Below are 26,541 nucleotides of genomic sequence, written 5' to 3' on the forward strand. Positions count from 1 at the left end.
TTTTTAGGAACAGCTGCAGTAATTATGAAGAGCCAGAGTAGCCTAACTCTATTTTTATTGCCATTTTTTTACTCGATTTACAATCACTACTATTGGTATGCGATAAATAAACCACTCGATTTACAATCATTGCTATCAGAAAAACAAACCCCTCGGTTTAAATCATTGTCAAGAGATAAATAAACCACACGATTTAAATCATTACCAAAAGATAAATAAACCACTCGATTTACAATTCTTGCTAATTTTTTTTATGTATAAAGTTTGCTGTTTTTTTTTCATTTTTTTTTTCTTTTTTTTTTTTTTTGTCTTTTATAAATATTTTTATATTTATTTATTTTTTTCCCAGATGGCAGGAGTATACACATTTATTTGCGTAATTTCCCCCCCCCCCGCCTGCTACATTACATTACATACAATACATATCATATAGCCTATATACATACAAACTAATAATATGATACATCATATACATAGATATTTACATACAAACTAATACTATGTTACAAGTTTGTTGGCACTTCCCCTCTCTTTTCTTTTCTTTTTTTTTTGTTCTATATGCAGCAAAGATAGTGTATAATTCTTGCGTTCTTTCTGCTCACTCGTATTTGACTCTTTTTATATTTCATGTACAGCTGAGCCATTATAACTTACACTATCTTGTGTTAATAATACGCAATATCAAAACAACACAGTATCGATACCGTATTCTGCACAGACAAGCAGCATACAGAAACTATCATCGCTCCATCCCCTCTCGAAACGTAGATACCAAGCATCAAACGAAATTGCAGAGAGAATTTACTTAACTTATTCTGTATTTTAAATGTCCTGTCCTTCAAAATTAAATTGTACTGATTCTGACAATATACTGTATTCTAAAGTTTCGAATAAGAATTTCGATCTACTTTGACCCAATTTCTTGTATACTTACGTAGATTTTTATGTTAACAGAATCGTCCGTCTCTAGAAGGCGGAATAAGGGAAGCTTGTGTGTCCTCCTTTCAGATTCCGGTTAATTGATTTTCCTTTACTGCTCAAAGCTTCCTATTTTCTTTTTCTTTTGCTTAGTAATTGTAAACATAAAATATATCCACAGTTAAAGTATTATTTTCCAGACAATCTCACTTTCTTGGCGATCAAAATGAAATTTCACGCAATTTCTATCTTCAACGCACACCTGGCTCCCATTGCATCTAGATTAATTTATATTTTTTATTTCAGTGCCTTGGACGATAGCTATTTGAGCGCTACAAGAAAATTTCTAAACCCTTTAAAACTGGAAAGGCTGTTGAAATAAACAGTGCAACATATTGCAATAGTTACTCATTTTAAATATTAGCCCACTTAGAAGGCAAACATTATCAGTAGAGACCGGATTTTTATGTAATTACAATTATTATACTCCTTTCAACCTAACCGTATATAAATAATAAATATTTGCGAATCTTGTAATTATCATTAACATATTAAAATTTGATACTACATATTTTTACATATTTTCCACACATTACATATTATGGTTTGGTATTACATAAATCTACATATTTAGGGGTTTTATTCATTTCTACTTCTCTAAAAGGAAGAAAAAACTTCTACTGGGGAAGTTTACAATTTGAAATACACAGATAAAAAAAAAACCTGTTTACCTACCCAAGAAGGGATATATTTCGGGACGAAACATAACGTCCTTGGGTCCAGGAAGTAGTAGAGGCACTCACCCCATATCGCCCACTGTAAATATGAGTGAACAAAATGCAACCTTTCACATACAACTAAGTTACCTTGTATTGTAAAAATCACTCAGAAAGCAGCGTTGCCTTCATGCGGTGGAGTGGGACGAGGACGACATGACTTTTATCGAAATTGTTCTACATGCATCTTAACAAGCCGTTTCCATGCAATTTGCAACCTTACCCATCCTCTTCCTAATCCTTCCAGGGAAAACCCGTGTGAAGTCTGGCATGAGCCGCAATAAAGTAGCCGAATTTTGAAAAGAAATAAAGGAATAAACTGGAAAGATTGAATTGAATTGAATTGAATTGGAGGAGGAGAAGTGGGAGGAGAAATTTAAAAGGTACGTAAAACACGTCCTTGCAAATTGTTCGGGGCTGAAAGAAACCGAATATGTGAACTCCAAGCTGTTGGCCACTTGTCTCACTCCGGGTTAGGCTGCTCACTGAAGGAGCTCTAGAAAAGGGGGAAAGCCGAAAATGGACGTTGAAAAATTACAATAAATAGCTTTTCAGGTTATTGCTTGACCTCTTTACTTTAAATTTAGTAGATCTTACGGAAATGGGATTTTCCGAGCAATTAGAAAGTATGGTTTTCGGCTGGAATAATCCTTCCCTTCTGAATGAGACAGGAATGTCACTTTTCAAACGACAGTTTGTAAATGCGTATAGTTTGAGGTTTTAGTAGGTACTTTGTTTCTTTGAGGGAGCAGCTAAAATGCATGTGTCCCACATCTCCTCTTATTTTCACTCAGTTCTCTAGTTTTAGTACTTACAGTATAAAGTGCAAATAAGTTTATCTACTGCTTTTAACTAACTAAAATGGCCTCTGTATCTTCAAACCTAACGACAAAAATAAAATCATGGATTGCGATGGACGAAGCTTTCGCTACAGATGGAAAAATAGTAATGTGTCAAGTGTGCGGTTAAAATTGGGTGCTGTATGAAATCACAACTGGAGAGTTTTACCTATTCTATACCTGCCAGATATTGATATTGAATATTTTCATGATTTTACATATTTTGGTACATATTCAGCTTATTTTTCTTATATAAATACTTCACACCTTGATATTATATAAAAATCCGGTCCCTAATTATCAGTATTAAAGGAAACTAGGTATATGAAAATATCTGGATTTATTCTTAGAGGTACAGCACTTGGGAATAAATTCAATTTTACTATGTTAAAATAGGGACCGATTAAAGAAGGAAGCACTAGGCTACAATAAAAGAACCACTGACCCTATTGACTTAAGAAATTAAACATTGTAGGCCTTGTAAGCCTACATTTTATTATTTTCAGTGGATTATTCAGAACTAAGCGTGATGAGCATAACACATTCACATAAACGATGAAGTAATACTAGCCACCACTGAAGTCATATTAAATGTAAACTAAAGTTTTATACATCTTGATTACACAACTTTTAACACTAAATCAGTTTGGAATATAAAGTTTATTTTGCTTTCACGTGTTAATTACTATGTTACGGTACCTTATTGATTAGTTTCAGCCTTTGGGCTATCCTCAGAACTGGGAGGTCTTCGCGCCTTCTGATTGCGTTTCCTATGGGGGTGTGTTTTTGTAGTGCAATGTAGAGTAAAAAATTGTGAGTATTCTGAAATTGAGTTGTGTGTTGAGGATTTGGTGCGGGTGTTTTTGTGTTTCTTATTGTTCTAGTCATTTGAGTTTGTATACACCTGTGTGGTTGTATTTGTTTGTGTTCTTTGTGTGTTGAGATGCTTTTGTAGAGTTTTTGTGTGCTGTATGCGGTGTTGTAATTTAATTTCTTGGATGAGGTTGCAGTCTTGTATGTGTTTTTGTTTTCGTATGTTAATGTGATGTACTTTTTGCACACCCCCACAGGAAACACAAACAAAAGGCGCCAAGACCAGCAACAACCAGTTCTGAAGATGGCCGATAACAGGCTGAAACATGTTAACGAGGTAATGTAAAATTTAACACGAGAAAGACACATAATACGTTTTCCGAAGTGATATACGTAGTGTTAAACGTTGTGTAATCAAGATGTATAAATAGATATTACTTTATAATTAAATTTTTACATTCCCCATACGTTGAGTCTTCGTTGGTGCATAATCTACAGTTAACCGTCCTGCATTCTGAATTATTACACTTAGAAATTCGTCGTCACTGATGCTAAGGTATTTGAAGGCCTCTTGAACAGTGCTGGGAATTCTATCTGTTGTTATTGCTACTGAATATATGGTGTTGCAATGTTACACGTTATATATAAATTGCTGTTCATTAACAAATTTTGAAGGCCTCTTGAACAGTGCTGGGAATTCTATCTGTTGTTATTGCTACTGAATATATGGTGTTGCAATGTTACACGTTATATATAAATTGCTGTTCATTAACAAATTTTCTGCAATTGTTACTTGATATAAAGTGGTTTGAATATTACGAAGGAAGTGTTCTATCACAAGTAAAAATTCTATAATTTTTAAACATTAATTTATGCATTTTTTAGAAGTTAGTGTTTGTTATTTTATCAATATTTTATAATTATTAGCATCACTGTTATAATCATATCAAAATCTATTTTTCAAATGCACTATTTTAATAATCGGTTATGACTTAATGATAAATTATATTTTTTTCATTTAACGATTTTCTTAAATAGGCCTATAGAAAAGATTCGGAGATAAAGAAATTAAGAGAGTGCAATCAAGTTGCAACAATGTTAAGAGAATCACAGTGGGTCAGAAAATCACCTATAAAAATCACCATATCCTCTTCATTCACAAGCGTTTTAAAGGATTTTCCTAACTTAACATCAAATTTTAACACTTAAAATATTATCTTTTAGGTAGGCTAATGATGAGCGTTAATTAACAAGTAATAACTACTTCATTGTGTTAATATTATGAATTTTGTTATAAATTACCTGATTGACTAGTTTCGACGTGGTTTTGCGTCATCCTCCGAATCCTAGTGAGTTCCAGCGCTATCTTCTGTTTCTTGTTGAGGTGGGGTGTGTTTATGATTGTGTCGAAAAGGTTGTGTGTTCTGAAATTCAGTTGAGTTTTCAGAATGTGTTGTGGGTGTGTGTCAGCCAGGTATTTACCACCAAAATTTATAGTATGAACACAGTGAAGTAGTTATTACTTGTTCAATAACGTTCATCAGTAATTAAGTGTTAAAAGATTGTATCCAAGAATGAAGGAATTTTAGTTGTTAACTCTTGTTATGTATAAATATTTTACTTTTGGTTTATCCTTATGCTATATTCAGCAAAGCAAACCGTCGCTATACAAGCTATGAAGCTATGAGAGCAACAGGATGTTTAGGCTCTCATCTCGACTTTTAGCATTAATTAGCAGTAAGGGGGTCATTCCAGACTAATGCCCGACTTTGCCTCTAAGGATATATCTCAATATCCATTTCGTCAGACGCTGGGTCGATCCCAGGATCATAGTGGGACCGAAAGGATTAGATCAAGGAGAAAAGTCTCCGAAACCATATAGAATAGAACCTGCTACCTTACGGCTTGTAACGTCACGCCTTGAACACGATAGTACCGATCGCCCCGGTGTTACATTTTCACAAAGTGCCACGAATCTTCAAAATAAACAGGAACATATGTGCAAAAAAGCTTAAATTAGAAATAAGAATTAAACTTATAACATTCTCCTGTCTTTGTTTCAATGTAATGTAGAACTCTACACTATTTTTTTATTTATTTATTGGAAGTGTGTTTATAGACGTTAGATTCCGTTCAGTTGTGCGCATTCTATTACTCCTATTATTTTACCATTCTGATCACCAACACAATCAAATCATCTCTGAACATTTCTTCAATGCTACAAAGATTCGTAACCTTCTGAGGAACAGAGAATTTGATATTTGGTGTCGTCATCCACAGAAAGGGAAAGGCGTAGTTTTATTTAAACAATATCCTGGTGCCAACAAATGGATTTGTAAACACGAAAGACTCTCCAACAGCGAATGGCGCGATGGCATTTAAATGGTTGGAAATGTTTCTGCAGTACGTGCTGTGCCAGAAAGATCTCAGGACAACCGTTGTAGGCATTGCCACAACGAGGTTAAAACTTTTGCACACGTCCTGGGATTCTGTCCCGCACGGCGAAGCTCTGCGAAACGCTAGACACCACCAAGTACGATCAATTATAGCCACTGCCCTTAAAGATGCCGATTACAACACCTTTGAAGAAGTACATGGTCTCTCCGTCACTGGCAGTACACGGACCTTGGCGCAAAGATATAATAGCTTTCAAGAAATCTACAAGATCTGGATACATAATTGATCCCACTGTGCGTTTCGAAACGGATGAGGAACAGCCAGCAGAAGTGGATAATGAAAAAAAGAATATCTACAATCCTACCATTCCCTATTACCTCAAAAAATATCAGCTAAAAGAGCTTGAAGTAATCGGACTTCTGGTTGGAGCAAGAGGTACCGCTACTCTCTTCATGAAAGATGTGTTTAAGAGGCTTAGAATACCTACATCTATTATTCCGATTGTAACCTTAGCTGCATTGAAAGGATCAATTGCTCTCCTGAAGAATCACCTATATTCGAAATCAAACTAATTTCAGTAGCATTCTCTACTTTTTTGTAACAGTTACCTCTCTAAAAATAGGTATATTGCCACTAATCTAAAAAAAAATATTTGCAGCTATGTACTTGTAGGAGTTTCATTGTTAAAACAAAATCAATGGTTTTTCATGAACTTGTAAAAATTTCTATGGTTAAGTACTCTTTGTCCCTTGTGGCAGCTCACGAATGCTAAGAAGATTTATAAATTTATATTTAACTAGCTGAAAGTACCCGGCGTTTCGCGGGTTTTCCTTTCTGCTTCTATTTTTAATTGAACTGGTTATTAAATTTTCGGAAATCTCGAAAACCCAACTATAGACAACCATAACAAATTGTCTTTACTAAGCTTTCCTCGTCCATAAAGATGAATCTTTACTTAACTTCACTTACATTTATATTATTTTAATGTACCGAAGTACATATGATATTTCCATGCAGATATTCTGCGTCATCATACGATGAAAGGGTAATGGAACGGAGAAAAATTCTCTCCGGCGCCGGGATTTGAACCCGGGTTTTCAGCTCTACGTGCTGATGCTTTATCCACTAAGCCACACCGGATACTACCCCGGCGTCGGACAGAATCGTCTCAGATTAAGTTCCAACTCTTGGGTTCCTCTAGTGGCCGCCCTCTGCACTACGTCATAGATGTTTATGAACGTAGGACCGAAGTCCACACATGTGCTGAGGTGCACTCGTTATGAGTGACTACTGTTGTCACGCCAGGAGAAGGCGGCTGAAGTACTTAGACGGGGCGGAGGGGAAACAGTCGCGCATGCGCACCGCGCTGTTCACTGCAATATTCCTGTTTCACAAACATCTACTGCATGTGTCTATGAATCTTTGCGACTTTGTGATAATAATAGTGGGGTTTTTACTGTAGTGTTTTATTAGTTTCAACAAGACAATTGTTTTCAGTATACCACAAATCTTGTATTGCTTTAGTTATCCTTTGCTTTTCGTGTCAATAGTGTTGATAATAATATAGTTAATAGAATTTATGTTATTGTATACTGTTATTTAGGTTTATAGTAGTTTTTTGTTTATTGTAAATATGTCGACAAAGAGGAAACAAGGATTGACAATCTATAGCGAAGAAGGGAATATTATCAGAAGTGCAAAATAATTCTGTGATGAAGAAAAAGAACAACAGTGCCTTTGCATTCCTCTTACAAAACCTACAGCAAAGGTAGAAAAGTACTCTAATCTATCCACAAGAACAATACAGCGTATAAGGAATGAAATGAAAGACTGCACAGAAGAAAGTGCGTTGTCGACACCTGAGGGAGAAAAAAAATGTAAACGTCCAGAGTACCGAAACGCAAATGTAGATGACTTCGACGGGAGATTGACAAAAAAAATATAATTGAGAATTTTTATTTGAAAAAGAAAGAGGACCACCGGCGTAGCTCAGGAGGTAGCGCGTTTCCCTGCTGATCTGCAGTTGTGCTCGGGAGTGAGTTCGATTCCCGTTTGCGCTGACTACCTGGTTGGGTTTTTTCCGAGGTTTTCCCAAGCGGAAGGTGAATGTCAGGTAATCTATGGCGAATCCTTGGTTTCATTTCGCCAAATACCATCTCGCCATCATCAATTCAATCGACACTGAAGAAGCTAGTAGTTATTACAGTGTCGTTAAATAACAAGTAAAAAATAGTACCAAGCTGCAACAAACGTCTACCCTTTTACAAGAGAAAATTGATTTGAAATGAAAGACAACATTAAGACGAATACTGAAGAAAAAGGATTTCAGGTGGAAGAAGTGTGCAGCGAAAAAAACAATTGAGGAAAACACTGTAAATTAGAATACATGAAGATATCTACAGCAAATAAGAAAGCTTAGGAAAGTGGAAAAACCGATTTTGTATCTGGACGAGATGCGGATAGATAGGCCTACCAATTTAACGTTTCCCAAGTGCTGGCACGATAAAAATGTTGCGGGAGTTTTGACTACCGTAAATGTGTCCAGAACACTCATTGTTGTTCATCAGGATGGGGGCGGTGGGGCTAATGGCTTTGTTGAGAGATTCGAATTAATATACACGGCTGGAACATAAACAGACGATTATCATGGACAGATAATACTCCAGAAATTTAAAAAAATGTGATAATGATAGTCATAGCGACAACACCGAAGATGCGGAATCCTTTATGTCTGACTCCGTTCCCGTGTAGCCAAGTAAGTGGACGAAGTTTTCCAAGTCAGAGTGTAGCGCAAAGTTCCCCCGTCCCGCCTATCTACTCCCCGCGCCAACTCGTAGCGCGAAGACAGTAGTTGGTCGGGATCCGACGGAATAAGCGCCGTCTTAAATCACGAAGTGATTTACGCATATCATATATGCCTATATTATTTTAATGTACCGAAGTACATATGATATTTCCATGCAGATATTCTGCGTCATCATACGATGAAAGAGTAATGGAACGGAGAAAAATTCTCTCCGGCGCCGGGATTTGAACCCGGGTTTTCAGCTCTACGTGCTGATGCTTTATCCACTAAGCCACACCGGATACCACCCCGGCGTCGGACAGAATCGTCTCAGATTAAGTTCCAACTCTTGGGTTCCCTCTAGTGGCCGCCCTCTGCACTACGTCATAGATGTCTATGAACGTAGGACCGAAGTCCACACATGTGCTGAGGTGCACTCGTTATGAGTGACTAGTTGGCCGGGATCCGACGGAATAAGCGTCGTCTTAAATCATGCTGATGCTTTATCCACTAAGCAACACCGGATACCACCCCGGCGTCGGACAGAATCGTCTCAGATTAAGTTCCAACTCTTGGGTTCCCTCTAGTGGCCGCCCTCTGCACTACGTCATAGATGTCTGTGAACGTAGGACCGAAGTCCACACATGTGCTGAGGTACACTCGTTATGAGTGACTAGTTGGCCGGGATCCGACGGAATAAGCGCCGTCTTAAATCATTCCGGCGCTTATTCCGTCGGGATTCGTTCCCCTCATCCCTTATAAAATAGCCATGTCTACAATGTGTGCAAGTGAGAGCGTAACTACCTTCTTCTCTTTCTAAAATCTGGTAATTCGATTACAATAGGGGCCAGTCTTCTGTTTCGACCTCTGTATCGCAGTTACATTTTCTGTACTGAGTTTGTATATGAAGGTTGTGTGTTTAGTTTGATAAAGAAAAAAAAATCAGTTTTCTGTAGTTTGTGAAAAGTGTAAACTCCTTTATGTCATATGAGAATTTGAGAAGTAAACTAGGTGAAACGTTTGGATTTAAATTGAACGATCGTGGAGAAGTACTTGACAAAAGAAAGTTTTTTCGTGTTTAGTGATGCACAGCGGCGTAACGTTAAGGCCTGCAGGGCCTGCAATGCAGCGAGCCCGGGGTTTTAAGGGGCCCGCAAACACCACCAAAAAATAAGTAAAAAAGAAAGCCCAATTAATTGCAGCCTGCATGGAACTGGTCATATCATTATTCACGGCGGTACCTGAGGTACCTGAGATTGTTTTATGCACATTTTTCTCTGAACGTTTAACTTTTGTTATATATTTATTCGACAACAATGGAATGGGTTTTCATTCAATTTTATAATGTTATTAATTATCCCATAAGGTGTTTGTGTAGTAACGATCAGTCAACTTTACTCAGTTTCGAAAGAGCTCTCTTTGCGGGAAGTTAAATAATGTCAGTTGTATGGTCGGCGTGATATTTTTCCAACTTTATTTGAACAGTTTTAAATTTAATTTTGTTCGAATATTTTTCTGTGTTTTAATCCAGTAAATTATTATTAGAGAGTATAGACAGTATGGTACTGAAAAATGAATCCATTTAAAGTTAAGTACGAACATCTAAGTTGTGCACAGAAAAGAAAGAAGAAGCGAGAGTAGAAAAAAGAAAGAAAGGTGAAGCTTCAGTCATGTATTGCCAGTATTGGGAATTAAAAACAAACATTGAAAATACCTTAGTTTTGTAGTGTGGAGTAGTAGAAACTCGATGTGATCACTTGGAGAGCTGTGGTCCCACCCAATCCGCCCTAAATAGGTTCCTTACTTATATAGGAAAATCGTCATACTTGAAGGAAGAAGGCGGCCATATTCCGTCGTTGTGACGTTATTTGAGGTGGAGTGGGAGAATGATTGCAGTGTCGCCAACTGTGGTAACCATTCATATTATCTTACACACCTAACCTAACCTAACGTGCTACACACCTATTGTAACATTCTTAACGTTTAGCACACATTTTGTAACATTCCTCACAGTTTCATTTCGTTTGCCGATATTGGCATCCCTGCTACGCGTCTGCTGGAACTCAAGAGTCATTTAGTGGAAGTGAAGTGAAACTGCGACTGTTAATTACGGTTCCGAAGTTGTTTTTGTGTTATCTGCAAGAATTATTGTCATTGTAGTGATAATTGCATTTATATTGTACAATAAAAATTGAAATGTGTTCCAAATTGATTTCCAGCGCCACAATCCCAGTGATAAACGTGTGAATATTCGTTAGGAGTCCGTTGGAAGTGGCCGTAGGGGACCGAAACTTGACCGAAACAAACAAATTAGTAAAAATAAGTAATTTTTTTTTTATCTTTCTGGTCCTAGTAGTGGTGATAGCACAACAGTTACAAATGTTTGAAGTCTGAAGTGAAAAGTGAAATAGAAATAGATGTTAGTAGAGACAGCAATTGTGAAAACATTAGCGAAAAAGAAGATTGTAACAAAACCGCCTTAAATGTAATTAGGCCTACCAATATCGCAGTTGCAGAGCATTCAAATGATCGTGCAGATTTTGGGCAGCAGAATTCGTCTTCAGTTTGCAGAGAAGGGGTCCGAGATTGGAGATGGTTAACCAAAAGTATAGTGCGACACGAAACTACGAGTACTTACGCACGTTTCAATGCATGCGTCGTTTTCAATTCGTGGCGTATGAAAAACACAGTTGACGCGGGTATGGATTCAGAACTAAAGAAAAGTGAAAACATAATATGGAAACAGGTCCTTGAGCGTATCGTGAATGTGATATTAACTCTGACATCCAATAATGTAGCTTTTCGGGGACGTAAGGGAACAAATTGGAAAATCAAACAGTGGAAACTTTTTATTAATCATCGAACTTCTCGCAAAGTACGATCCTGTATTACGCGATCTCATAAATAAACCAAAATATACACAAAAGTACCTAAACCTTTCTATTCAAAATGAGTTAATAAATGTTTTATCCCGTGCAGTTAAAAAAAATTATTAATGACATTAAAGCTGCCCCATTTTTTAAAATAATTACAGATACAACATAGGACATAACAAAAAAAGAACAATTAGGCCTAAGTCAGATATTTAGATACATTAAAGTTTCACATGATGTAACTGGAAAGCCTTGTGACGTGAAGATAAATGAAAACTTCTTAGGTTTTCGCGAAATAAAAGATCAAAGTGCATTAGAATAGAGAAGGAAATACTCAGTGCAATAGACGAAAAGGGACTCTTATTATCTAGTCAGGGGTATGACGGTTGTGCCAATATGTCAGACGTATACAAAGGTGTCAGAACGAAAATTGAAAAAAGACAAAGAACTGCAAAATATGTACATTGTGCAGCGCATAATTAAGTCTTGTACTTAACGATGCTGCATGTGGAATTCAAGAAGTTAGGTCCTTTTATGGCACAGTGGAAATGTTTTATCTTTTCTTCAGTCATAGTAGAATATTAAAAGATGGGAACATTTGGTATCTTTTTATACCTTGAAAAACTTTGCCCAGCACATTGGTCTTCGAGATACCAGTCTGTTAAAGCCCTGCGTTATGCTTATGTCGATGTACTTACAGCTGTGTCAAAATTAATATTGATATCTAAAAAAGAAGAAGAAAGAGAACAAGCTGTTGCTTTGGAAAACCAATTAGAGAAATTTCAATTCATTTTTCAAATAGTGTTGCAATCAAAGATTCTAGAATGTACCCTACTAATCTAGCATCACAAGTTATGCAATCGGAAAATGTAGAGCTTGATAAAGCGTGTTCTCTTATTCAGAATGCAGCCGATTATTTATCTTGTCACCGAAATAATTTTGAAGAAGCAATGTCATCAGCTACATCTTTGGCAAAGAGCTGGGGCATTCCACCACAATTTGAAAATAAAAGAATTCGAAAAGTAAAAAAACATTTTGATGAATTGTGTCAGGACGAGCGGCTAGTAGATCCAAAGATATATTTCAGAACCACTGTTTTAATGGCTGTTTTGACATTATTGTAGCCCAATTAAAAACAGATTTGAGGGTATGCATAATGTTAACCATTTCTTCAAAATTATTTCCCCAAAATTTCTAAATTCTGCTTCCGACGAAAGATTCACAATGCAGCAGTGGTTCTTCAAAATGAATGTGAGGAAGATTTATCCAGTGAATTCCCAGACCAGGTAATAGGTTTCAGAAACGCTCTGAAAAAAGAAATAGCCTCTGTATCTGAATTAACAAATCTATTAGTAATAGAAAATTCAATCGTAGCTGCTACCGTTCCAGACTTATGCACGGCATTTTACCTATTTCTAACTATTCCGGTTACTGTTTCTTCGTCCGAAGGATCATTTTCGAAGCTACAACTTATAAAGAACTATCTGCGGAATTCTATGACCCAAGACAGACTTGGTGAACTCAGCCTCCTCAGTATCGAATGTGAAAGGGCTAGATCCGTTGATGTCAGTGAAATCATCAATACCTTCGCATCACAGAAAGCATGCCGCATGGTCCAGTTTCACTGGAGTTCAATGTCAGTACAGTAAAGTTTTATAAGTACAACAAACAGCAGATAGAAGTATATAGGCCTACTTATTGATAGGCCTACCCAGGGCCGCCGACAGAATTTATGGCCCCTATGTAATACTGTACTCGGAACCCCGTTGAAAAAAGTAGCAATTACAAGTTACCAGTTATTCTAACTATAATAATTATTTGCAAAATAAATAAGAGGTAACCCCATACACAGATACAAACTTAAAAATATACACGTTTATTACATTGGAAACTTTTAGCAAAACTTCACATTAGCACAATATATTATGTTCATAAAACATTATTCCTAAACACCTGTAATTTCTAACTTGCAGTCCAACATCAACAAACAACTCTCCTTGACTCCATTGATGCAAAATCATCAATTATATCGCCAAAATTTAAAGACTTAGCAAGATCGCTCTCCAGACTAGGAGGCCAAGGTTACTCAGTCGTTCTTGACACATTGTTTACCTGAATACATTTTTATTTCCTTCATTTTGCTGAAGGATCTTTTAGCATCAGCAACTGTCACAGGAATTGTATAGAATATTCTAATGGCTATACAAATATTTGGAAATACACTGTCCCGTTTTAATTCCCTCAGACTATTTAGGAGAATCATAGGTTTCAACGGAGTTAGCCCTAAATTAGAGGCATGAATGTTCTTAAATATTTCGGCTCATCACTGATCTCTTTTGTTAATATCTTCATAATATTTTTCACCCAGTCTAGCATCCATATTATTATCTTCCAATTTTTTCTGTCTCTCCTTGTGCTTCTCAGCTCCCGACTTATGCCTGTACTTGTCCATTGTGCAGTTAAACTATAACCGGTAATACTAATTAACAGAATTTACTGGACAAACGACAGCGAAAAGACGAAAGTTTCGACACGAAACATACTGTGTACTGAAAAAGAAACGTATCCTGCGACTTCGGTTTGAGAGAGTCCACTAGCATATTGTGGTGGGCCAGCGGAAGTTTGGAAGTTAAAAAGGACAAGCCAATAAATAATTGAACGTGTTCAGTACAAGCGACTGAAATATAGTTCAGGCAAATGCCGGGGCCCTCAATTGTCATGTCGGTGAAGGTTAATGCGGGAAACCGATATTCTATTATATAAAAGTCAAATATTTACATATAAAATGGTAATTTGTATTAATTCTACTATTGTTGAGTTAATATGTCAAATTTTGAGCAGAGCATAGGTTATTGTGAAACTAAGAAAAAGAAACCGTGGTTTGATGATTGTTGCATGGTAGTAGAAAGAAGGAAACAGGATCCAGTTGAAGAGAAGAGAGATAATTATTTCAATGAAAGACGGGAAGCAAGTCGTACACTTAGGAATAAAAAGAGAGGTTACTTGAAGGAAAAACTGAATGAGGTAGAAACAAATAGTAAGAATAAAAACATTCGAGATTTATATAAGGGTATAAAGGAATTTAAGAACGGATATCAGCCAAGGGTAAACGTGATCAAGGATGAGAATGGTGACTTGCTTGCAGACTCTCCATCAATCCTAAACAGATGGAAAAACTATTTTGCGCAACTACTAAATGTACATAGGCCAAATAGAAATGACCGGAACGAAATTGAAATACAAACTGCTGAGCCATTTGTACCCGAACCCACGCTTTCAGAAGTCGAAATTGCGATAGAAAATCTGGAAAAGTACAAGTCTCCAGGTATCGATCAAATTCCAGCAGAATTAATACAAGAGGGTGGAAGTGCAATATATAGCGAAATTTATAAACTTGTACTTGCTATTTGGGAAAAGGAAATTGTACCAGAACAATGGAAGGAGTCCATAATTGTACCTATTTTTAAAAAGGGGGACAAAACCAACTATGGTAACTTTCGAGGAATATCACTTTTGTTGACGTCGTACAAAATTTTGTCCAATATTCTTTTGAGAAAATTAACTCCGTACTTAGATGAAATTATTGGGGATCATCAGTGCGGTTTTAGGCGTAATAGATTGACTATTGATCAGATTTTTTGTATTCGACAGATAATGGGGAAAAAATGGGAGTATAAGGGTACAGTACATCAGTTATTCATAGATTTCAAAAAGACATATGACTCGGTTAAGAGGGAAGTATTATATGATATTCTTATTGAATTTGGTCTTCCCAAGAAACTAGTTCGATTAATTAAAATGTGTCTCAGTGAAACATACAGCAGAGTCCGTATAGGTCAGTTTCTATCTGATGCTTTTCCAATTCACTGCGGGCTAAAGCAGGGAGATGCACTATCACCTTTACTTTTTAACTTCGCTTTAGAATATGACATTAGGAAAGTTCAGTATAACAGGCAGGGTTTGGAATTGAACGGGTTACATCAGCTTCTTGTCTATGCTGATGACGTGAATATGTTAGGAGAAAATCCACAAACGATTAGGGAAAACACGGAAATTTTACTGGAAGCAAGTAAAGCGATCGGTTTGGAAGTAAATCCCGAAAAGACAAAGTATATGGTTATGTCTCGTGACCAGAATATTGTACGAAATGGAAATATAAAAATTGGAGATTTATCCTTCGAAGAGGTGGAAAAATTCAAATATCTTGGAGAAACAGTAACAAATATAAATGACACTCGGGAGGAAATTAAACGCAGAATAAATATGGGAAATGCCTGTTATTATTCGGATGAGAAGATTTTATCAACCAGTCTGCTGTCAAAAAATCTGAAAGTTAGAATTTATAAAACAGTTATATCACCGGTTCTTCTGTATGGTTGTGAAACTTGGACTCTCACTCTGAGAGAGGAACATAGGTTAAGGGTGTTTGAGAATAAGGTGCTTAGGAAAATATTTGGGGCTAAGCAGAATGAAGTTACAGGAGAATGGAGAAAGTTACACAACGCAGAACTGCACGCATTGTATTCTTCACCTGACATAATTAGGAACATTAAATCCAGACGTTTGAGATGGGCGAATCCAGAAATGCATATAGAGTGTTAGTTGGGAGACCGGAGGGAAAAAGACCTTTAGGGAGGCCGAAACGTAGATGGGAGGATAATATTAAAATGGATTTGAGGGAGGTGGGATATGATGATAGAGACTGGATTAATCTTACACAGGATAGGGACCGATGGCGGGCTTATGTGAGGGCGGCAATGAACCTTCGGGTTCCTTAAAAGCCATTTGTAAGTAAGTAAGTAAGTAATATGTCAAATTTATGTAACAAATATTCTTACAAAATGTTATAGTATCCGTATGTATCACAAATAATTATTCGTGATAATAAAAAGTAATCAGTTTCACTTAATCTGACGGGCCCATATGCACTCGCGCCCTTTGCCCCCCTCCCCTTCTCGGCGGCCCTGGGCCTAACTCCTGCTAAATTTCAAACACTATAGTATAAATTATATGTTTTTAATAAAATGTATTAATAACTGTTATTATTTTAATAATTTTACAATCATGAACGATTAATCCCTTTGCTCTAATAACGTGGAAATATACTGCATTGAAGTTGAACTTCTATCTGCTGTAATTATTATTTATGTTATTGTTAGTTATTGATGGGTTATACTTTTGGGTGCACCGATACAGTTTATTTTAGAGACCCGAAATTTTATTTTTGCAGGCGGGCCCATATCACATTCGTTACTCCCCTGGTGATGCAGGAAACATTGTTACTAAACGCAGAACGGCACTTAATTTGCAGCATGTGATGGTATTTACATGTTTAAAATCATAGATCAAGCGGTATTAACTAGGTGAATCTTCATACTTTTTGTTATTTATGTTTGTCTCAAAAATTCCCGGAGAAATTGACACAATAAATTAGGCCTATAAGCCTCATAATAAATATGTTAATAAGTAATTAAAATAGTTGTTTTGTAATATTACGATACAATATATAAAGATATACAACATTTAATACTTATGCTTATTACCAAACACAAGTGAAATTCAACAATAATTGTGTATTACAGTATATTAAAACATTTTTTCAACTCAATCAAAACTCGATTAATCTATCGATTAATCGATTAAATTCAAATAGTTAATCGAGTAAATATTTTGATCGATCAACAGCACTAATTATTATTATTATTATTATTATTATTATTATTATTATTATTATTATTTAAAATATATCATTATTTTTATTTAAAATAATATCTGATATTACAACACGAAAATGGGTCTTTAATTACAAAGCGAGTGAAATTATTGCTACTGTTATTTTTGTTGTTACTGCTATTATACTTTTGCGGTAACCAACTATTAGAAACTTATCTTAGAAAGCATGATGAAATGTTCAGATAGTCAATATTATATGATATAATATAATATTGTTTTATTAATTTAGTCTAATTCACATATCATAAATATAAAAAGTCAATTGAGACAAGACTAGCAGTAAAACATCCAATTAATGAAATTATGAAGTTTAAAGAGGAATGGAATGTTTTTATCATGTTAACAGTTTTATGATGTTATAATTTAACACAACACAGCAGTGCAGCCACAATGTTATATAAGAACCCGGAGGTTCATTGCCGCCCTCACATAAGCCCGCCATTGGTCCATATCCTGAGCAAAATTAATCCATTCTCTATCATCATATCCCACCTCCCTCAAATCCATTTTAATATTATCTTCCCATCTACGTCTCGGCCTCCCTAAAGGTCTTTTTCCCTCCGGCCTCCCAACTAACACTCTACGTGCATTTCTGGATTCGCCCATACGTGCTACATGCCCTGCCCATCTCAAACGTCTGGATTTAATGATCCTAATTATGTCAGGTGAAGAATACAATGCGTGCAGTTCTGTGTTGTGTAACTTTCTCCGTTCTCCTGTAACTTCATCCCTCTTAGCCCCAAATATTTTCCTAAGAATCTTATTCTCAAACACCCGTAGTCTCTGTTCCTCTCTCAAAGTTAGAGTCCAAGTTTCACAACCATACAGAACAACCGGTAATATAACTCTTTTATAAATTCTAACTTTCAGATTTTTTGACAGAAGACTGGATGATAAAAGTTTCTCAACCGAATAATAACAGGCATTTCCCATATTTATTCTGTATTTAATTTCCTCCCGAGTATCATTTAAATTTGTTACTGTTCCTCCCAGATATTTGAACTTCTCCACCTCTTCAAAAGATAAATTTACAATTTCATATTTCCATTTCGTACAATATTCTGGTCACGAGACATAATCATATACTTTGTCTTTTCGGGATTTACTTCCAAACCTATCTCTTTACTTGCTTCCAGTAAAATTTCCGTGTTTTCCCTAATCGTTTGTGGATTTTCTCCTAACATATTCACGTCATCCGCATAGACAAGCAGCTGATGTAACCCGTTCAATTCCAAACCCTTTCTATTATCCTGGACTTTCCTAATGGCATACTCTAGAGCAAAGTTAAAAAGTAAAGGTGATGTGCATCTCCTTGCTTTAGCCCACAATGAATTGAAAACGCATCTGACCTATACGAACTCTGCTGTACGTTTCACTGAGACACATTTTAATTAATCGAACTAGTTTCTTGGGAATACCAAATTCAATAAGAATATCATATAAAACTTCTCTCTTAACCGAGTCATATGCCTTTTTGAAATCTATGAATAACTGATGCACTGTACCCTTATACTCCCATTTTTTCTCCATTTTCTGTCGAATACAAAATATGTGGTCAATAGTTGATGTATTACGCCTAAAACAATATTTAATAATTTTCTTCTTCTGACTTTCTGGTTTATACACATTTGTCTGTTTCCGTTCACTCTTCTAACAATCTTGTTTGTGGTCTTCCCTAATAATAATAATATTAATAATAATAATAATAATAATAATAATTATTATTATTATTATTATTAATATTATTATTAATAATAATAATAATAATAATTATTATTATTAATTAAAAAAATTTAGAATATGCCATTAGGAAAGTTCAGGATAACAGGCAGGGTTTGGAATTGAACGGGCTACATCAGCTTCTTGTCTATGCAGATGACGTGAATATGTTAGGAGAAAATACACAAACGGTTAGGGAAAACACGGAAATTTTACTTGAAGCAAGTAAAGCGATCGGTTTGGAAGTAAATCCCGAAAAGACAAAGTATATGATTATGTCTCGTGACGGGAATATTGTACGAAATGGAAATATAAATATTGGAGATTTATCCTTCGAAGAGGTGGAAAAATTCAAATATCTTGGAGCAACAGTAACAAATGTAAATGACACTCGGGAGGAAATTAAACGCAGAATAAATATGGGAAATGCCTGTTATTATTCGGTTGAGAAGCTCTTATCATCCAGTCTGCTGTCCAAAAATCTGAAAGTTAGAATTTATAAAACAGTTATATTACCGGTTGTTCTATATGGCTGTGAAACTTGGACTCTCACTCTGAGAGAGGAACATAGGTTAAGGGTGTTTGAGAATAAGGTGCTTAGGAAAATATTTGGGGCTAAGCGGGATGAAGTTACAGGAGAATGGAGAAAGTTACACAACACAGAACTGCACGCATTGTATTCTTCACCTGACATAATTAGGAACTTGAAATCCAGACGTTTGAGATGGGCAGGGCATGTAGCACGTATGGGCGAATCCAGAAATGCATATAGAGTGTTAGTTGGGAGACCGGAGGGAAAAAGACCTTTAGGGAGGCCGAGACGTAGATGGGAGGATAATATTAAAATGGATTTGAGGGAGGTGGGGTATGATGATAGAGACTGGATTAATCTTGCACTGGATAGGGACCGCTGGCGGGCTTATGTGAGGGCGGCAATGAACCTTCGGGTTCCTTAAAAGCCATTTGTAAGTAAGTAAGTAATAATAATAATAATAGTAATAATAATAATAATAATAATAGTAATAATAATAATATACAATTATTATTGTTGCTTTGATCTTGCTTCTGCAACTATTAATATCACTACTATTAATATATTATGCAATTATATTCGCTCTTGCCACTAAAGGGAAATATTACATCTGAATGACTTGCAGCCAGAATGTATAGCCCTTAAGGTTAGATGTTGTATATTCAGGCTAAAAGATTTATTCCGGAAAGAAAGCCAGTTCAAAAGTTATTATAATAAGAAACACAACCTGCCTCGACAAGTGGCTTGCTTTGAAGACGAGGTTAACAATGTTCTCTCAGGAAAGATGATAATACAACTAATTTGCAACAACAAAGACTAGAGAGAGAGGAAATAGGAGTGCAAGATCTCGTCTTATCTTGTTAGTTGGAAGTAGGTCAGGCTGCCAAATGGGGACCAATCTGCACCGTCGTCTGTCGCACGAGGAATCGATCTTTTTCCCTGGGAATTCGGTCACCAGTTCTAAATATATCCACGACGCCTTTTGCGTAGGATGCGAAGAAGGGGGATTCTGTTTACTTCGCAGCCTCCCCCTTCCCTCGTTCTTTCTAACCCTCTTCTCGTGGGATCGTAAATCATGGCTAGCGATGAAGTTTGCCAGCGGGACGAAATGAAAGGTTAGTGACGGTAATTTTCAGCGTCTCTCGAAACTCTCTTTTACCACTTGTTCAAGAGAAATCTTTTCTAAATATATCTCAGATTTCATTATTCGGAATAAAATGATTCCTTTCCTTATGAAATCGTTAATTTGTGCTTTGTAGACAGAACTTTTATGCTCTAATTGGCAAACTTTTTTTGTTCACGTTTAAGACAATTAAATACGTCTTTATATGGATATTGTATTCTCATTTTTATTGCAGACAAAAATAGTTATTTTTTTATGAATCGATATTACAGTATCACTTTATTCGCAACTGCACAATGCAGATATAGCCTAAATTATCGCAATGTTGCAAAAAAAAAGAGAGAAAAAAAAAGAACAGATTTCGAGACTGACGAAATTACGCTTCATTGTCCGAGCGGAGAAATATCGTCGTCAGCTTTATTATCAGCATTTCTGTTTTTCACAGTATGGCTATAGTACTTTGTTGACCCTTTATGAACTCATTCCTCTTTAACCGTCTTTTTTGTCTATTCTTCCCTTTGTCTTTTCCTTCCATTTATTTATTTTATTGTTTTGAATTGTAGCAAGGAACATAAGAAACTGAAAAGGTGCTACTGACCATAAAAGTACAAAAGATTTTAAATTCATCGGCGCAGGAGGTACTACGTAAAATAAGCTATACAGAAGGATAGATATTGTAGAGATGGCATGATTACCCACTACAAATTTATGTCTTTCGCAAATATTCAGAATTTACATTAGTAAATACAGGAAGAGTGATGGCGATAATGTCAAGAGAACCATTAATTTAGAAAATCTATTTTGAAATGAAACAGTATATAACATAGGGCCTATTTAAAACTTTAATATATTATGAAAGCAACTAATAACCTCTTAGCATGCAATATAACTTAAAAATTACACTAATAGAAAGTCATTAATATCTGACATTGTATCCGAAACTTACAACAGAACCAAAGCTTCTCACACTTGCATTATTTCATGTGTTGAACACATTGTGTAGTATGATAGATGCAATTTAAAATAGATAGGCTACTCCTCTCACACATGTCTAATGGATCACCAAGATATGAATCATATTCATTCCGAATTATTAGAAGTTGTAGACCATTTATAGTACGCCATTAGGAAAGTCCAGGATAACAGAGAGGGTTTGGAATTGAACGGGTTACATCAGCTGCTTGTCTATGCGGATGATGTGAATATGTTAGGAGAAAATCCACAAACGATTAGGGAAAACACGGAAATTTTACTGGAAGCAAGTAAAGAGATAGGTTTGGAAGTAAATCCCGAAAAGACAAAGTATATGATTATGTCTCGTGACGAGAATATTGTACGAAATGGAAATATAAAAATTGGAAATTTATCTTTTGAAGAGGTGGAGAAGTTCAAATATCTGGGAGCAACAGTAACAAATATAAATGATACTCGGGAGGAAATTAAACACAGAATAAATATGGGAAATGGCTGTTATTATTCGGTTGAGAAACTTTTATCATCCAGTCTTCTGTCGAAAAATCTGAAAGTTAGAATTTATAAAAGAGTTATATTACCGGTTGTTCTGTATGGTTGTGAAACTTGGACTCTCACTTTGAGAGAGGAACAGAGATTAAGGGTGTTTGAGAATAAGGTGCTTAGGAAAATATTTGGGGCTAAGAGGGATGAAGTTACAGGAGAATGGAGAAAGTTACACAACACACAACTGCACGCATTGTATTCTTCACCTGACATAATTAGGAACATTAAATCCAGACGTTTGAGATGGGCAGGGCATGTAGCACGTATGGGCGAATCCAGAAATGGATATAGAGTGTTAGTTGGGAGACCGGAGGGAAAAAGACCTTTAGGGAGGCCGAGACGTAGGTGGGAAGATAATATTAAAATGGATTTGAGGGCGGTGGGATATGATGATAGAGAATGGATTAATCTTGCTCAGGATAGGGACCAATGTGAGGGCGGCAATGAACCTCCGGGTTCTTTAAAAGCCAGTAAGTAAGTAAGACCATTTACATTATGCATTTATAACAATTTCATGACAAGATTATATACAGGACCTTTCATGTATTCGTAGTACGTAATGAAATACAAACTATGTAAAATAAACTGTTTGGGATGGTAACCTTAAATAAAGGTAGGCCTATATTAAACACATTCTATCAGTCTTATTCTTATTAACGGTGTACCATACCGGTTTGTTTCCAGATTTCGTATTGTATCCGGGTCATACCTGCCCATTTTAAGTACAATTAATTTGTACACCACTTCGGCGGACCACGCTGTACATGATATGTATCTGTGAAAAGTTATGTCGTGTACCAGGGTAAGTGTAGTGTAGGGAATGGGTGAGGATGAAATGAAGTTGAGGAAGGGAGAAGGAGGAACCCGGTGCCGGCACGAAGACTATTCCTGTCGAATAGCACCAAGGCGGCCGCCAGTCTTAAAGTCCTCATCTGAAGGACGAATCGCTAGCAACAGTGACATCTGTCTTCTCTTAATATTCACCGAGGAAAGATTTTTTTTGTTTAACCTAGGCAAATTGATGCACAATTTAGTAATTTGAAGTTGTGCACCGCCATCTCGTCTAGTCTCAAGGTACTCAAGGTAGAAATTTGATATGAAAATGACTGACCCCGCCGGGAATCGAACCCGGGCCGGCTAGTCTGGAGGCAGACGCGCTACCACAGAGCTAATTGGGCGGGCTGATGTGATAAAGTAAACCCCAAATGACCCTCATTTTCACTGTATAATCTTTTCGCTGTAAGAAAAATCCTAATATAAACAATAGCACGTGACTGAAGTGAGGCTTCATTGGCCACTGTTCGGCGCCATAGATTCTCAGTGCGTGTTCCCGCCTACTGTTGTACATTCTGTTTCATGTTAAACATTTCCCGTTACTCGTCAAGTAGGCCTAACCTCACTACTATGTATTCGTTTGTTTAGGAAACATTTACTATACTTTATAATTACTGTAATTAAAACTCACTTAAATTATTATATACATTTAAGACTATTTGTTTTTCTCCGCTTTTGAGAGGTTTTCTACTCTTATGTTTAATAACCAAACACACCGAGAATGCAGAAGCCATACTTCAATACTACGTGCTTACGTGACGCCAGCTTGTTACAAGAACAGACTACCTCGGTATTACTGTTGGTATTCATCCGCGTTCATACTACATAACAAAATATAAAAGTAGCTTTTCTTTTACGTAGCGTTTTACATATGAGTGAAGTTATATGTTTCATCATATTTAACAACCAGAATTCAATTTTTTTATTTTCAAATAATACAAGATGATGGTTTCCAAATATAACTATATTTTCCTGCGTCGTGTGAGTGTTTCGACTGGGAGCCAATCACGGGTTTGACAGCCACGTGCTTATGTTTACATTAGGATTTTTCTTACAGCGAAAACAGTATAGACACTAACTGTCATTGTACTCCGCATGAAATCGAATCTTGGTTCCCCTTAAGAGACAAAAGTATTAACTGCTACCAAGTCATGAAATCGATGCACTCACCAGACGAGCCTGTTATGTCCATCGCCTTGAAATTTCTGCCCTTGATGACCGTCATGGTGAGACGGCCGGCCGTGGGCAGGTAGCAGAGAGACAGCATTAGCTCCCCCAAGTCGATCTTCTCCTGTAACGCAATTCATGGCTGTTAGCGATCATTTTCCCGCTAAACACAAGTTTATAACAACAAAAATTATATCATATATTGCAAGACTTAAGAAGACATGTTAGATTATGTGATTATCAAATGTGTTTCCTGTTAGATACAAATTCAAATCCCACTGATTGTGGCAGTGAAAGAATTTCCATATTAAAGACGACTCCAATTAAAGCCCACAAAATCCCCGACTATATGAATAAATATTGCTGATGTCAGTGTTTTATGAAACTGCAAATGTTTCGGAAAGTATAATGTCATATAAACTCCAAATATGCAAATGCATTCATATAAACGTAAAAATTAGCAATGGAAAACTGGTACAAATGTTTAACTTAATTTGACGCCATTTAAAAACTTAACAGGCTGTTATTTGTACAAGAAGTATGACTTAGGGTGATGCTACTAAATATCCTATTTCTCTTGTAATATGCCTGTGTCAGAATTTTTCTAAGATTGTGTAGATTGTAGACAATGAAGATATTAGCAATAATTGGTAAGTGATAACTTTAATTATTAAAGTTTAATTATTAAAGTTATCACTTTCTTACGAAAAACTCTACACATTAAGACAAGCGACAACGATACACATCACGAATGGAAATACTCCTATACAAAATTGAATAATACATCACGAGATCTGCCGATAATAGGTCTATCCGTTTTCCTTATTTAATTATTTAACTACGTTTTATCAACTGAAAAGTTATCTTTCGTTTTTGGAATTGGTGATAGTGGGATGATATCTGACGAAATGGAGTTCGATAATAGCAATGGAATTACCTGACATCCGGCTTACAGTTGGAAAAATTTCGGAAAAACCCAAAGCAGGTATCCCTAATCCAGCCGAAGCAGAATTCGAACTCTTAAGGCTCATTGACAATTGAAATGCAAACGTTACCGCAACGTTAGCGCAAGACATAAAGACGTGATACCATTCACAAAGAAAATTTAAGCGTTAACGTTAGAACTTAGCACGGCCTCGTAGAATTAACGTGGAAAGGTTATGTGTAGACACTGCCTACTGGATTATCTGATGAAAAGTCGTCTATATATTACGAAACTATAGAAATTGCAACAAATTACATAAGTGACCATTCATCTGTACAATTTATGTTCATGCAAATTGCATTGCCTTTATAATACGACTCTTGTCATAAAGACAACACTGTTCTTGATACAAAGTAATTAATGTTTCATCAAATCATTGCGTAGCAAATGAAAATTATGTACTTGGAACGTTCTGAAGCAGGATTTGATGAAAAATGCAGTTTGTAGAAACAGCCAACAGATGGTGTTAGTAAAAAGAGCGCTATGCGATCGTGTTTTGTTTCAAAATAACAAACTCCAGCGCAAAAGTTTGGAGTTTGCAAACTTTTCTTGCGTTTATGTTAGCGTTTGCGCTTATGTATTTCATTGTGAATGCTTTCATTAAATAACAAGGGTCCAAGGTCTTGCGTTTATGTTGCGCTTGCGTTTAATTTTCATTGTGAATGGGCCTTTACACTTGTGCATTGTTGGAGTCCGGTCCTCACTGCGATGTCCTGGGTTGATTTCTAATTTATGGGGCGCATAACATAACGGATAATTCGTGTCTGACTGATCTAGTAGATTTCTACGGTTTTTCCCAAGGAAGAAGAAGCAACAGTTTCGGGGTATGAGTCCAACTCGCTACCCCTAGCTACGCCGGTGGCCAGTGCCTTGGTTGAAAACCCGACAGTTTTCTAAGTGTTTTCTGATTCTCTTTACATAAACACCAACTTATCGAACAACAATACCGGCACACTGTAGCATCTGATCAGTCTCAACAGCCATCGTATATGAAACGTAAACCATATTGAGAATTGAAACACGTGTAAGCAATTAATTTATGCAAAACGTCGACAAGGTCAGTTGGAAATCAATACTCAATATAATATCATTTCGAAACGAGGCGATGTTATTTGCATACGTATCCTGGAATAAATTTGATTTTCACCTCTTCGATTAATGACCTGGCTTATCTCTTGGATGCAGATGGTCTCTTGTTTCAGAAAGGACACAAATCGGAGTACACCCGTCTGTTATGACTCCCGTTCAAAACCATTTTGAAAATTGTATTCCATTCACGTTTTGATTGCCTGTTATTGGTCTGCCCCCACCCCCACTCTCCTACACAAACCCATTCATGACGTAGGCAGACAATCCACATACGAGTGTTTTCCCCCCGCAGCTTCTATTGTTTAAAAATTCTATTTTTAATGTAAAGTTCTTCACATACAATTGTCAATAATTTTTTTTTCAGCTGTCGAGCGCTCTTTCATACGAGATACATATTGCATTCTCTACAATATTCAAACGACGTAAAATGGTCTTTCATA

At 36.3% G+C, this 26,541-nt stretch overlaps 1 protein-coding gene across 2 annotated transcripts in view; it reads right to left on the bottom strand.

Moving 5' to 3' along the window:
* LOC138710222 (synaptotagmin-10-like) overlaps nt 1-26,541 on the bottom strand; it is a 605,974-nt gene that overhangs the window by 118,000 nt on the left and 461,433 nt on the right. For both annotated transcript variants that reach the window (XM_069840882.1, XM_069840881.1), the window contains exon 7: nt 24,031-24,151. In XM_069840882.1, the coding sequence (XP_069696983.1) occupies nt 24,031-24,151 (121 nt within the window). The remainder of the gene's footprint in view (nt 1-24,030; nt 24,152-26,541) is intronic.

Source organism: Periplaneta americana, chromosome 12, assembly GCF_040183065.1.
Source record: "Periplaneta americana isolate PAMFEO1 chromosome 12, P.americana_PAMFEO1_priV1, whole genome shotgun sequence".
In the NCBI taxonomy this organism is placed as follows: Eukaryota; Metazoa; Arthropoda; class Insecta; order Blattodea; family Blattidae; genus Periplaneta; species Periplaneta americana.